General features: G+C 39.9%; 1 protein-coding gene across 1 annotated transcript; it reads right to left on the reverse strand.

Annotated features, from left to right (window-relative positions):
• Nucleotides 1–8,551: 8,551 nt before the first annotated feature.
• On the reverse strand, nt 8,552–11,207 carry LOC138905813 (uncharacterized). Its single transcript, XM_070194330.1, has 6 exons — nt 11,103–11,207; nt 10,294–10,429; nt 9,574–10,216; nt 9,344–9,458; nt 9,047–9,187; nt 8,552–8,974 (listed from the first exon to the last, which is right to left on the reverse strand). Exons 1-6 carry the CDS (start codon nt 11,205–11,207, stop codon nt 8,552–8,554), a joined length of 1,563 nt encoding a protein of 520 aa, XP_070050431.1.
• Nucleotides 11,208–15,363: the final 4,156 nt, after the last annotated feature.

Genomic DNA, 15,363 nt, shown 5'->3' on the forward strand with positions numbered 1-15,363 from the left:
TTTGGATGAAATTTGGTTTGAAGATAAAAATGTGTTTGGACATCAGTTTTCAAAACATATTTTACTTTTTAAAAAAAAAAAAACATGAAACATGACTTATACCCACAAGTTCTTAAAACTATCACAAATACACAACAATACCTTTATCAATAACATTCATTATCATTATCACAAACCATAGTCCTGAACATAAATAAATTTGGTACAAAATTAACATTTTCATAATGAACTACATAATACACTATCAGATGACCGAGAATACGAAGCAGCATTGTTACAAAATAATAAATGATGGGCTATTTTATAAAATACAAAAGCTGGGAAAATTTTTAAAATTTTTAAAAATGTAATATTACTATTTTGGGTCAAAACCAGCTCTTGAAATTTGGGATTTTGCCAAAATATGGACAAAATTTATGAACAAATATGTATTTGCCAAAATATTAACAAAATTTATGAACAAACATGTATTTGCCAAAAATAATTTGAAAAAGAATTGACAAAATCTATGGCCGAACGGGTCGTAAGGCTATGTGAAAATAACGAGATATATACCAAATAGTATCTTTTTTTTTCTTCTTGTTTTTAGGTTAAAACTTTTCATATTTGAAGATTTTGTGACATAACCAAATAGGAATTTATTAGAGGGAAAAGATTTATTGGCGTGTAAGTCCCCTCTTTCAAAAGAGTTGTATCTCATGAATTAAAATCTAAAAATAAATAAAATAACTCGATAAACTAGAGACGATTATTATTATTATTATTATTATTATTATTATTATTAAATCATTGACATAGTCGTCGTCTCTCTTTAATAGTGGGACTTACAAATTGAGGTATACATAACAGCTAAATTTGGGTCCGAGAGTGGTATGTTCTAAGACTTGGATATCATTAAAAAAATAAGCTAACAAAAGAAGCCTTTCTTCGTGGCAACAAGATGGACTAAGCATAAGATATTTCTTTAAGTATATATAATTCAAAATCATTTTGGAGAATGAAGTTAAAAGCTTTATAGGTATATATAAAAAAGATGGTAGACACCTCCACAAAATTAGTCAAAAGGAATAAATGCCCATGGAAATCCAACGATCTTAGATCTAAGTTTGTATAGGGCAAAATTGGTTATATTAAATGATCGAATGGTAGAGCGACACGTGAAATCGAAGACAGGCAGAAGGTAAATCGAGTAACAATTAGTACCGGGAATAGCAGCGGTAGCTGGCATCAGATAGATCTCGAAGGTAGCACAATCAACGTGAGCGGGTCGAATGTTTGTCACCAGATGACATTTAATGAAAAATATTCCCTAGTATTAAATGGGCAGCCGTTTCAGAGAATATTTGTATTCATGGCCTGCCGTTACATATTCATCAATTGCCCCATTATTGTCATTTAAGAGGGGTTTAATCCTAGGATTTTGTTTCCCTAGGTGTAGCTATAAATAGTAGTATCAACATACATTGTAAGGACTCAAATTCTTAAACTTATGCTACATTCTATTCTCAAGCTAAATAAAATAACTTTACTTGTTGTTTCATATTGTTCTTATTAATGCTCTCGGAGGCATTACACCCGGTACCAGGCTTGTCATTTCCTTCGATTTTAATCGCTAAGTCTTATTTTTAATCTCATTTATTTATCATTTTTGGATCAAATCAGTTTGCATGTCTACAAACCAAGTAACAAATTTAACTGTACTGTTTTACGGGTAAACAGTTTGGCGCCCACCGTGGGGCTTAGACAGTTGAGTAATTGAGTTGATCCTTGCGCTTATTACTAACTCGTTTGATTCTTTGTTTCTTAGCAATTAAAATCAAAAATGGCAACTAATGATGTCAACATCGCACACAACGTTGAGGCACATGAAAATCTGCCTCAGCACGAGAATTCAATCAGTGACACCTGCAACGAGGGGGACGAAGCAACCCCGGTCCGTGGAGGACAGTACCCCTGATATGTATGGGAACCATCTCCTGATGACGCGGAAGATGAACACGTTGTGGAAACAATAAGGATCTTGAGAAAGCAACAAAAAGCCATCATGGGCCACCTCTAAAGACAGGACCGGGTCATGACGAAATTTAAGCAAGCATTGCCAGGCGCTTCCAACAATGCAAACGGAAGAGGACCGATTCCTCCCAATGTTCCTGTAAATCAAACGGCTCAAAGAGTTGATAACAACACCCTAAAGGGTAAGGTCGGTTTCGACGGTGCGGGGGGGGGGGGGGAGGGGGGACCGACAACAGATCCGGTAACGACAACGGTAATGATCCCTTCAAAATCGAACTCATGAGATTCATGAGGTAGATGAACGAGCGGATGGATCAGAACACGAAGGAGTTCCATGCGGAATGGACCATATTTCGGGCGCATCACCAGTTTTGAAGGGCCCCGACTCGAAGAAGTACACCTAGTTGCCGTTTAAGCCAAGCGCAGGACCGAAGTTAATTCCAAAAGGGTTCAAGATGCCGGATATACCAAAAATATTATGGGACTTCGGATCCTCAGGAGCACATCACAACTTATACAACGTCGGTGAAAGGGAACGATTTGGCTCAACATGATATCGAGTCGGTCCTGTTGAAAAGGTTTAGAGAAACCCTCACGGAGGGGTGCCTTGACGTTGTATTCACTCTTACCCGATCATTCAATAGATTCTTTTGAAATGCTCACGGATTCGTTCATTAAGGCCCATGCGGGGGCCAGAAAGGTCCAGGCCAGGAAGGCGGACATATTCAGAATCGCACAAAGAGAGTTTGAATTGCTACGGGAGTTCGTGATTAGATTCCAGAAAGAAAGGATGTTACTGTCGGACATACCAGACGACTGGGCAGCGGAGGAATTCACAAAGGGCTTGAATCCGAGGAGCTCAGATGCCTCCCGAAAGCTGAAGGAAAGCTTGCTCGAATACCAAGATATTACATGGGCGGATGATCATAGCCGCTATGAGTCAAAGATAAGGATAGAAGATGATCAGCTCGAGCTCCCGACATCAACCAAAGGGCGGGATAGAGACAAGAACTATGATAAATTCAAAGGTGATTTTGATGAAGACCAGCAATCTTCTAAATGTTGTTTCTTGCCTTACGAGAGAGATGAGGGATGCGGCAGCAAAGGGTTCTAGTCCTCGGATAGGTTTGCTCCTGATAAAAGAAGTAACCGTGGCCGGAACAACAGATCATTACAAGAAAAAGAGGTACCGGGGACCCAAAATTCTACATATCCTAGGTTGTCAGATTACAATTTTAACATCAACGTTGTGGAGTTGGTTTCGGCGATGCGGAATATCAAAAAAGCATGATTCCCGAAACTAATTAGATCCGATCCCAGCCAGAGGGATCCTAGCCTATGGTGCGAGTATCATGGGACTCACGGCCATAGAACCGGGGACTGACAGTATCTATGCGAGAAGGTGGCAACATTGTTAAAAAATGGCCATCTCAAGGAGTTCCTGAGTGACCGAGCCAAGAACAATTATGGCCGCAGCCGGAACAATGCAGAACCCTTGAAGATAGGAGAAGACTCTCCTCGGTTGACTATCAACATGATTTTTTGGGGGGAATGAAATCAATGGGGTAACCTTCTTGGCGGCCAAGAAGACAAAGGTATCGGTGACCCACAACAAGAGACTCCGGGAGGTCGCCGAAGACGACATCACCTTCACAGAGGAAGACACCGGCAGACTTCTTCTGCCACATAACGACGCCCTGGTAATCTCTCTTAATGTCCTAGATTTCAAGATTAAGTGTGATTTGGTTGACCCAGGAAGTTCAGCCAACATCATTCAATAGACAGTGCTAGAACAAGCCAAATTAACCGAAAGTATCATTCCGACAATAAAGTTCCTCGCCGGGTTCAACCTGGAAAGTGTGACAACGCGAGGAGAGATACTGCTGCCCACGAACACTGAAGGGGTAACCAAGACCACCTTATGTGAAGTAGTGGACGTCAACATGGGATACAACGTAATTCTCGGTAGGCCATGGATACATGAAATGGAAGTCGTACTATCAACATATCACCAACTGCTGAAATTCCCGACCACAGAGGGAATCAAGAAGATAAGAGGAGATCAACTGACAGCAAGAGAAATGAACGCAGTGTAGATATGCAATAGTAAAGGGAATGAAACCAACAAATAGCAATTATAGGAACCGACGCCTGCTCCTGTGCCGAGTGAAGATGATAAAGGCGAGGATTCGTCGAAATCCCACCAGGTACCGAGATACTTTCAGGTACCGAAAGAGACAGACGCAACCAAATCCCCGACAGAAGAACTCGAGCAAGTGGCTTTGTTCGAAGAATTCTTGGAGAGAAAGTTTCATTTGGGAACATGACTCAATCCTGAATTCATGTCAGGATTTATTAATTTCTTTAAAACTAATGTTAATTGTTTTGCATGGACGCACTTGGATATGACAGGTATCCCACTAGAGGTGGCCATCCACAAGCTATGCTTGGACCCGAGCTTCCCTCCGGTAAGGCAAAAGAAGCACCCAATAGCCGATGTCAGAAACAGGTTTGTTGAATAAGAGGTAACTCGACTACTTGACATCGGTTCAATCCGGGAGATAAATTATCCGGAATGGTTAGCTAATGTAGTTGTGGTTCCAAAAAAAGAATAACAAATTTTGAATGTGTGTAGATTTTAAAGACTTGAGTAAGACATGCCCTAAAGACTCGTTCCCATTGCCAAACATCGATCAAATGATTGATGCGACGGCCGGGCACGAGTTAATGAGTTTCCTCGATGCCTATTCCGGGTACAACCAAATCTAGATGAACTAGGGGGATTAGGGAAAAACTTCGTTCATAATGAACTTTGGCACATATTGTTATAATGTGATGCCCTTCAGGCTTAAAAACACCGGAGCCACTTATCAGAGGCTCATGAACAAGATGTTCGAAAAGCAAATAGGTAAAATAATGGAAGTGTACATAGATGATATGTTGGTAAAGTCTTTGAATGCAGGTGGTCATTTAAAGCACCTCCAAAAGACCTTTGATGTCTTGAAAAAGCATAACATGAAGCTCAACCCAGAAAAATATGCGTTCGGGGTTGGCTCCGGTAAGCTCTTGGGTTTCTTGGTCTCACAGAGAAGAATCGAGGTAAATATTGATAAAATCAAAGCCATCAAATACATCTCGGACTGGCTTACAAGCATAAAATAAGTACAAAGGCTAACCAGAAGATTGGCCGCATTAAGCAGGTTCATCTCTCGATCCTCGAAAAGATGTCATCACTTCTTCTCACTTCTGAAGAAGAAGAACAACTTCACATAGACTCCGGAATGTCAGCAGGCCTTGAAGACCTAAAATGTTATCTATCAAGCCCCCTGCTACTATCAAAACTGGGGGAAGGTGAACAATTGCTAATATACCCAGCGGTCTAGGAAGTAGCGGTAAGTGCCGTTCTAGTCCGGGAGGATGAAGGTACGCAATTTCCTATCTATTATGTTAGTAAAATTTTGTCAGGAGTGGAGACTCGTTATCCGCACCTCAAAAAGTTTGCCTTAGCTCTCGTAGTCGTCTCTCGAAAGCTTAGGCCCTATTTTCAGTGCCACCTAATAGCCGTTGCGATAACCTTTCCTTTGCGGAATATTCTTCACAAGACTGAATTGTCAGACCGACTAGACAAATGGGAAGTTGAAATTGGTGATTTCGATATTGAATACAAGCCTAGGACTACGATCAAATCACAAGTCTTGGCCGACTTTGTGGTCGATTTCAGTCCTGAGTTATTACCCTTGGCCGCTAAAGAAGCAGTGATGGTGACGGAAACGACGTCAGAAGTTTGGACCTTGTTCACGGATGGAGCTTCTACTGTGAAAGGGTCCGGGCTCGGGTTTATCCTAATCACGCCCTCGGGGGATACCTGAGGCAGGACATTAAAACTGTTTCGTTAACTAACAATGAAGCCGAGTTTGAGGCTTTGGTTACAAGACTCGAACTGGCACAGTGACTTGGCTCCGAGGTCATAGAGATAAAATGTGATTCCCAACTGGTACTAAACAAAGTATACGGGATTTTCGACGCAAAAGAGGAATGCATGCAACAATCTGTGATTAAAGTTCAAACTTTGCTTGCACGATTCAGGGAGTGGTCGATCAGACACATCCCGAGGGAAGAGAATGTAGAAGCATATGCATTGGCCAATTTTGGGTCGTCTACGGAGATGTAAGGGTCCTACTATGGTACTGTCATTCAACTTATGCATTCGGTACTGGATGTGGACGGCTATTGCGAAGTAAATACAACCAGCCTAGTCTGGGACTAGAGAAATGAGTTTATCGACTATCTTCAGCATGGTAAGTTGCCCGAAGACCTGTAGGCATCCCGGCCACTACGCACCAAAGCGTCTCGATACTGCCTCATGGGTGGATAGCTATATAGGAGATTATACCAAAGCCTGTTGGCTCGATGTCTAGGAGCCTCAGAAGCAGATTACGTGATGAGAGAAGTCCATGAAGGAATTTGCAGAAACCATTCAGGTGCAGAATCGTTGGTACTAAAGCTAGTTAGAGCAGGATATTACTAGCCTCATATGGAACAGGACGCAAAGACGTTCGTACAAAAAATGTGATAACTACCAATGCTATGTACAATTGGTACACCAGCCGGCCGAACTCTTGCATTCGGTACTATCCCCGCGGCCATTCATGAAATAGGGGATGGATATAGTTGGTCCACTGCCACCGGATCCCAGATAAGGTAAGATTTCTTTTAATTTTAACCGATTATTTTACTAAATAGGTTGAAGCAGGTCCTTACCAAAAGATCGATGAGAGCAAAGTGATCGACTTCTTATGGGAACACATAATTTGCTGGTTTGGAATACCGAAGGAGAGTGCATGCGATAACGGACCACAGTTCATATGCTCCAAAGTCAGAAAATTCCTCGAAGATCTAAAAATCAAAAGAATTACCTCTTCACCATACCATCGGAGCGCTAATGGACAGGTGGCGTCAACCAATAAGGTAATTATCCAAAACCTCATAAAGAGGTTAGAAGCAGTAAAAGGCAATTGGCCCGAAGAATTACCAAGCGTGCTATGGGCATACCAGACGATGGCAAAATCAAGCACGGGATAGACACCTTTCTCTATCGTATATATCGTGGAAGCTCTGATTCTGGTGGAAGTAGGGGAACCAACCTTACATTTTTCCAAGCAAATGAAGAAATGAATAGTGAGGTGTTGCTGGTAAACTGGTTCCGCTTGATGAACGCAGGGACTTGGCACACGTAAGGATGGTGGATCAGAAGCAGAGGATGGAAAGAAACTATAATCGGAGAGCCAATCTTCGTTACTTCAAAGTAGTAGACTTGGTTTTGAGGAAAGTAACTCAAAACACTCAGGAAATCAATATTGGGAAGCTGGGTCCGACGTAGGAATTTCCCTACGGGGTTTCAGATGTCACCAGAAAAAGGTTCTTACGAGCTGAAAAATCAAGATGGAGTTAAATTGCCCAGCAATTGGAACGTGACTCGCCTCAAAAGCTATTACTGGTGATGGATCCCGTCAACACTAAAAGTATGTGCTGCACTCTTTTTCCTTTCGACCAGTTTTTGTCCCAATTGGGTTTTTCTGGAAAGATTTTTAACGAGGCGGCAACGGAAATCATACTATGAAGAGAGCGTCATCGACAAAATTAAGACCTTTAAATGACAAGGCATTAAAATAATAAACCACTACGGGATCATTAAATAGTCTTAGGCTCGATGTCAAGTTCGTAATTTGAAGTAAAGCTTGCCATCGAACCAAAGGCTATTCAACCGTTCATAAATGTTTTACCCAGCAGAGCAAGACTTTCAGTGTTCCAATTCGCATGCTTCGCATTCTAGCACTGGGGGGGGGGGGGGAGGGGGATAGTATGAGATATGACAACAAGATTGCCACAAAAACCGGGACTACAAGACCCTAGAACAATAATGCCTCATCAGGATCGGGGTCTGAACGACCATCCTATAGAAACAAGTTGTACAAGTTAGCCACATGTATTGGCAGTTTTCTTTTTTTTAGCAAATGAATACTTATATACTTTTGAAGATAGAAGAAATAAAAAAAGTTATTTTATTTTTATCTTGTTTCTTGTCCAAATGATGCATTGATTTTATCATTTGAAAGTTAACTAAAACCTTTAAGTGTTTGTACCGAAATGAACAGGAGACGTCCTCTTTAAGAGCAACGTAAATATAAAAGGGACCTCTCTTATGAAACCCTACTAGTAAAGGGTTGAGGAAGAGTTTATGCCTAGAATAAAAAGCTATCGAACAAAAATACACCCGAAGCCTTATCTAATTCGACGCAAAAAGAATAAACTTTGTGCAATACTTAAGCAAAAGTATTCTTTATTTATCAAAATGCCAAACAACATAAGTACAAAGATACAAAACAAGAAAACAAAAGAAAAGTGGAAATATCTAAACATTATCGCCGCCGAAACTAAGGGGAGAGAGGCATCTACAACCCCTCCCCCCCATGGAAGTAGCCAGATCAGACGCCGGTTCAGGTCCTGGGCCTTCATCTTCATTCTCTTCAGCTTCATCCTAGATTCTCGAAGAGTCAGTTGCGGTAGGTTGAGCAGGGAGGCATTCTCGAGCACTTAACTCTAGTGCTCGGGCCTTGGCGATGCAATCATCAATATCAACGATTACTGCTTTTGCTTCTTCTAAGGTTTTTCTCTTCATATGATACATTGCATATGTCTTTTCGAATACGAGAGAATCCCCTTGGAACTGGAGCTTTGATTTAAGCCTGCAAACCTCGGCCTGAAGACCATCTCTCTCGGGCCTTAAGGTGCTAAGACTCGAATCAAGATCACAGATTGTGGATATGTGAATCCAGTATTGCTCCATAATCTTCTTAAATCTCTCTTCCATCCTAACCCTCTTCTCCTCGGCAGCAGCAGTATCTTCGGCTTTGGATCTCAAGATTGCCTCCAAATTATTCACCCGTTCAACGGAGGCAGCCTAGCGCTCGGTAGCAGCGAACAAACCATCTTGAACCTCAGCCCACTTAGCCTTAGCTTCTTGAAACTATACATTTAGCTTAGTGGCTTCTTGGCTAAGAGCCATCACTTCCTGCTCGCTTAGTTGCAACCTGTCCTCAAGCTCATTCGCCTTAGCAGCTTTTGCCTCCAACCCTAGGAGGCGAGCATCAAGTTTGTCCCTCTTGGCTAGAAGCTAATCCCGTTCGGACATAAGTCCTTCTTTATCAAGGATCAACCTCTACAGGCCTTTGGAAGCAAGGAAGTTTGCCTGCAAAAAAGTATATTGAAATTAGAAACCTCGTCACAACAGATAAGTAAAAAACAAGCAATAAGAGAGCGAATATAATACCGCTTCCGCATTATGCATGGCATTATTCAACATGCACTCCTCTGGAAAGGACTGTATTTTCTTCTTATCCTTCTCTGAAGCCGGCGGCTTCAGGTAGTTGGCAAGTTCCACCGGCCTGGAAAGTAGATGGCACCCCTTCAAAATCGAGAGAGTGACACTCCTTCTCCCTCGGGGATCTAGAGAAGGGGGGTGAATAATTGTGTACCAAATTCGCGTGGTCGGGACACTACGAAGGAGAAGCACCCTCCTCTCGGGTATTTGTGGCCGGTGGAGGAGATGCACTGAGTGCTAGTGGTGAAGGTACAATTGATGTAAAGGGGCGCGAAGTTATTGGAGTTGAAGGTTGAGAAGAAGCTTCAATGGGAGCAGCACTGATTATTGGTTGCTCATCAACCGAAGGTAGAAGAGGCCCGGGGTCCGAGCTCCTTGGACCAGAAATAGCAACGGAGACAGGAAAACGGGAGTTAGCATTATCTACCCGATCCATCTCGCCCCACGGTGCTTGGACCTCTTCATCGGTCGGCTCTGAAAGCTCTCCCGATTGAGCATTCGGTTGAGCTGATGAAGATCGTTGTTTCCGTTGAAAGGAAGCCTTTTCATCACTAACTTCCACGTCATCATCAATGACCATATTGGAAAACACCAGCTCAGTTGTGGCTGTTTTTATCTTCTTATTTTTATCCCCAGTCGAGAAAGAACGTCGCTTTTTTGGTTGCTTATTCTCTAGCTGGGGACTCCAAGAGGAAGAGCCTCCACCGGAGGTCGATCTAAGGGCACCACTTCGAGTGAAAGCACTTTGCAGCAATCTCGCAGCCTTCATAGGATCAGCCAAAATATCCACTTCAGGGCATGTAACAGAGCCCTGTGGAAGTCCTAAATCAAGAAAAATATGTAGTTAGAAAAATTATTCATGTTCATATAGAGGAAGAAGAAAGAAGAACACAATTTACCGTGGTTCTTGGGCTTCCACCCGTATTTAGGAGCCATCTCCTTCCACCGACGGGTTTCTGGCATTGTAATATCCAGAATTTTCTGAACCCATTGGTCCAGGCCTTGAACCCTTGGTGGTGTCCACCTAGCTAGTTGCTGAAACAACGGAAATAAAGAGGTCAACAATGACGGGAAGCAGTCTTTTTACGAAGGAAAGATATTAATAAATTATAAACTTACGTGCGCGATTCCATGATTCAGGAAATGAGTTATGGCTGGGGTGATATCCCTAGTAGAAATGATGACAAACCGCTCCATCCATCCACGGTCATTGTCATCATCCACGCTGGTAAGTAGGGCGTGATGGCCACATTTACTAAAATTTATTACTCCCCCACGGAAGATTTTGGGTGAGTAGAGACTCATCATGTGTGCCAGGGTTAAGGTTTCCTCTATCTCCGTGCACAACTGGCATAAATAAGCCACCGTTTGCCATACAGAAGGGCCTACATATGCCAAACAGACCTGCACCGATGGCATAACTCCAAGATCACGGGATCAAGTCCTCCGCTCAAAGAAAACGGGCCCAAGGTGAAGGGGTACGTATAAACATATGTAAAACCTTCCTTGGTGAAGGTAACCCACTATATCAGTCAGGAGCAATGATGTTAAGGTCTGGGCATTTAGAGTCCTCTTTCACAGTAGGAATACTAGAAGGGCGAATAGAGGAATGATACCTACTAACAGCCTAAGTCCGTGGATACATGGAGGGAAACTTCTCTTGGAAGTCATTTACAGTGCTCAAGTGTTTGGGTATGATGGTGCTGACCGTGGGAGGATCAGCATCGACATCAACCTCTTTATCTTTACCTCTCTTCCGGCCTCCACCAAAGAGAAGACCAGAATTCTCAAAAGACTCAGTAAAAAAAGCCATAATAGTAAGAAGGTGATGGAGTTTTTTAAAGAAAATCGGAAAGAGATGAAAGTAGAAGGTTAAGTGCAAAGAAGATAATGAAATTATGAAAATTTTGGAAGTGAAAGAGGTATGATGAGTATAAGTAAATTTATAGACGGCAAAAATTGTGGTCATGATTACCTCGAGAACCGGCAAAAATATTGCTAAATCGTAGGGCAACACGTGTTCGGGGTATTAAATGCGAGGAGACGTGCGTCCTATCAAGCGTCAGAGACTGTTCAGAAGGTTTCAGAAGATTTCCCGCCAAGAAAGGAATCTTCACCAACTTCTCAATGACACAAAGATGTGCCACTGGAAAGCAGAGGGACGATCTGTATAGAATAAAATTAGTTATATTAAATGATCGAATGGTAGAGCGACACGTGGAATCGGAGACAAGCTGGAGGTAAATAGAGTAATAACCAGTACCTAGAACTGCAGCGACAGCTGGCATCGGATAGATCCCGAAGGAAGCACAATCAACATGAACGAGTCGAATGTTTGTCACCATATGAAATTTAATGAATAATATTCCCTATTATTAAATGGGCTGCCGTTGTAGAGAATATTTGCATTCATGACCTGCCATTACATATTTATCAATGGCCCCATTATTGTCATTTAAGATGGGCTTAATCCTAGGATCTTGTTTCCTTAGGTGTAGCTATAAATAGTAGTTTCAATAGCCAATGTAAGGATACGAAACTCCTCGCAAAACTTATGCTACATTCTATTCTCAAACTAAATAAAATAACTTTACTTGCTGTTTCGTATTGTTCTTATTTCTGTTTTCGGAGGCATTGCTCCCGGAACCAGGCTTGTCATTTCCTTCGATTTTAATCGCTAAGTCTTATTTTTAATCTAGTTTATTTATCATTTTTGGATCAAATCGGTCCGTTTGTCCATAAACCATATAATAAATTCAATTGTATCGTTTTACGGGTAAACAATGTTATAACTAGATCAATTTGTATAAACCTTGTTCCTATTATTCAAAAAATTAAACAGTTATTTACTTACGTTCTTCAGATATATTTTAAATTTCACTGATCCAACTACTTTAAATTTATTTATGTTAAAAAAATTCATTAAGTGGGGCAAGACACTCTCACATGAAAATTTTGATACTCAATGTCTTTGAATTCGAGATGTGTATTTAAGAAAATTTAATCCTTTACCATCCTACATATGACAATTAAACAACTCTAGTCAACTCTGTTTCTATTTCACTTGGGGATCAAAGTATTTTAATTGGAGAACTCGGATACGTCATTGACTAACGTGCACAGAAGACAGTCCCGATGTGCATACCAACCATATGTCAATTAATATTAATCGAACATGTGACTTTGTAGGTCACACCGTACTTATTCTACAGTACAACATGTGTCCATGTGATTTGGTACTTACGCCTTTTTTCCCGTTTCGTTTTCTTTTTTCTTTTACTATAAATAAATATTTAGTAGTTTTCACACCACTCCAAAATAAGTGCAGTTTAAGATTTTGACAATTCATTGTGAAATCGCTTAATATCATTAATTATAAGGATTATTTAACTAAATTATCCCTCTTTAATTTAGTAAATGTAAATAAGGAAGACTTTAGGTTCAGTTCAATAGTGTGAGAGGTGATTTTTAAAGTTAAAAACTCTCAAAAAAGAATTAGCTTATACACAGTTAATATGTTGTAGTAAATTAGTTCTATCTAAGTTTTTTAATTTCTACTCGACTTAACTTATTATAAACGGTTACTATAACAACTTATATAGTGACTTGACACCCAATGATAGATTCAGAATTTATATATTGAAAGTTCGAAGTATATATATTTCTAGATATATTTATAATTGGTTTTTAGGCCTATAAAAGTACTTTTCCGAGAAAAATATTCTATGGAAACACCTTACTCTGTTGTTGGAGAAAGTAAGCACTTATGGATGTGTGGAGATATTATGTACAATACTTGTACAGTTAAGAAGTTTATGGAGTTCTGCTGATGAGATATTACGTATTAAGATATTTGTAACAATTAAGTAGTTTATTGAGTTCCTCTAAGAATATCATGTGAAAAGACTATCTTCCCATCTTTTTATGAAATATTCAAATTTTAGCATAGCGTAGGGTTGGGACTGAAAGCGCAAAGATGATCCTTGTCAAAAAGATGGCTCTTGAGGGAAGAAAAATCATGTAACTCTCTTATGTTGTCCAAACTATTTCAAGGCCAAGTTGCCATATAAAGATGTAGCACTCTTATTGTTGTTGGCCCACAGTTGTTTGACTGCACCCCTGCACAGAGGACACCACCAGTGTTTTAAAAGGTAAGAGTGTGAAGCAGAGCATTTTACTTAAGGTAGGACGAGGTTTAATAGTCCCGAGACATAGACGTAAGCCCCTCGAATCTTTATAATTTTTAATTTATAAATTAATAAAATATAATGATAACCACAAAAATTTATAAAGTACATTAAAACTTTAAGACAATTACAAATAATATAAAAACTCAAAAAAATAAATATAGCTAACATTTCTTATAAATATAAATAATGCAATAGTATTAAAGTTACTATAATAAAAATCAATTATATTGCCTTATCTTTCAGACGATTAATAGATCACACAATATTTTAACAAAGGCAGAATAGTTCGGTACCTCCCTGAACTTAGAACATTTTGTTTAGTTCCCCCTTAAAATTTACGTGGTCTTTAATACTTCCCTTAACTTGGCAATTTCATAGCCTCGACCCCCTTGGACGCAGACAATCCATGGGAGTGTGACACACGCGCTAACACATAGATTTTTTTGATCCCTGTGGCATTTTTTACAATAAAAAATATATTTTTACTTTTTTAAGTCCACCAACTATTTAAATTATTTTTTTCGTGCCAAAATTTGTATAAATATTTTTTGAAACAATAATATTTTGACTATAATTTTTATTTGGCTAAAGATAATAATATTTTAATCAAGTTACTTTTACATATTTGGTCGGGACAAGAACAAATAAACAGTTAGAACATAGTATCGTTGCATCTAAAAATAAAACACTACGTTGTTGGAACTTTATATATTGGCTAAATAAAGTTTTTGCTAAAAATAGAAATTTCCGACCAAATATTTGCGAACTTCATTATTTAGGCTAAATCTTCTTTTTATTTGGGTTGTAACATGGATCACAACTCAATTACTCTAGCACGTAGAGATTTCATGGATAAAAATAAGATTAGGTAACTACATAGTACCCCAGGAATAATCGAGTCACAATTCACACGGTACACGCCCACAAGCCCATCACCTAGCATGTGCGTCACCTCAACACCAAATACATAACACGCATATTCAGGAGTTCATACCCCCAGCACCAAGTTTAGAAGTGTTACTTACCTTGAACAAGCCGAATGCAATACCGAGCAGGCCCAACAATACTCTAAAAATGCCATCCCGCGCGTACCGACCTCCGAACGGCTCGAAACTAGCCAAAAACAACTCAAGAGCATCACATAATGCATAAGGAAACAATTCCAAATGATAAAGGTGGAATCTTAAATCAAAGGCCCAAAGTCAACCAAAACGTCAAACCCGAACGACAAATAACCTCGGAGGCCCCTATACTTGTCCAGTTTTGTCATGCCTGTATTCATACTTACAAGTTTGCCAACCAAACCTCTGTATCCTTAAAAATTGAGCATTTTAAACCTCGCTCATCCTATGTGGCATTTTTTACTGAAGTGCGTGTGCTATACTCGTTTAAGGAGCGTGAGGCCTATTTAAAAGGTACCAAGAGCGATTTTTTGGCTGTCATCTTCTTCCCGATTGTTCATCCTCCATTGTTGAACAAAAGTGAGCTTTTCTTCTTTGCTTTTCTCTCTCTCCAATATTTTCTATCCAATTCTTTTTTTTTCTCTCTCTCTCTCTTCTACATTTTCTATCCAATTCTTTCTCCCCTCCTCTATCTTCTTTGTTTTCTTCTTCTCTCGAATCTGAAACTTTATCATGAATTTAAAATACTTTGGCCAATAATTTAGATCTCTTTTACAATTTAGTTATATGCCCTTTTTGTAGAAGGGAAACATATCAAATTATCAAAATACCAACAAACCAAAAAAAAGGTCAACCGAAAAATGCTCAAAAATCACCA

Source organism: Nicotiana tomentosiformis, chromosome 2 (assembly GCF_000390325.3).
Source record: "Nicotiana tomentosiformis chromosome 2, ASM39032v3, whole genome shotgun sequence".
NCBI lineage: Eukaryota > Viridiplantae > Streptophyta > Magnoliopsida > Solanales > Solanaceae > Nicotiana > Nicotiana tomentosiformis.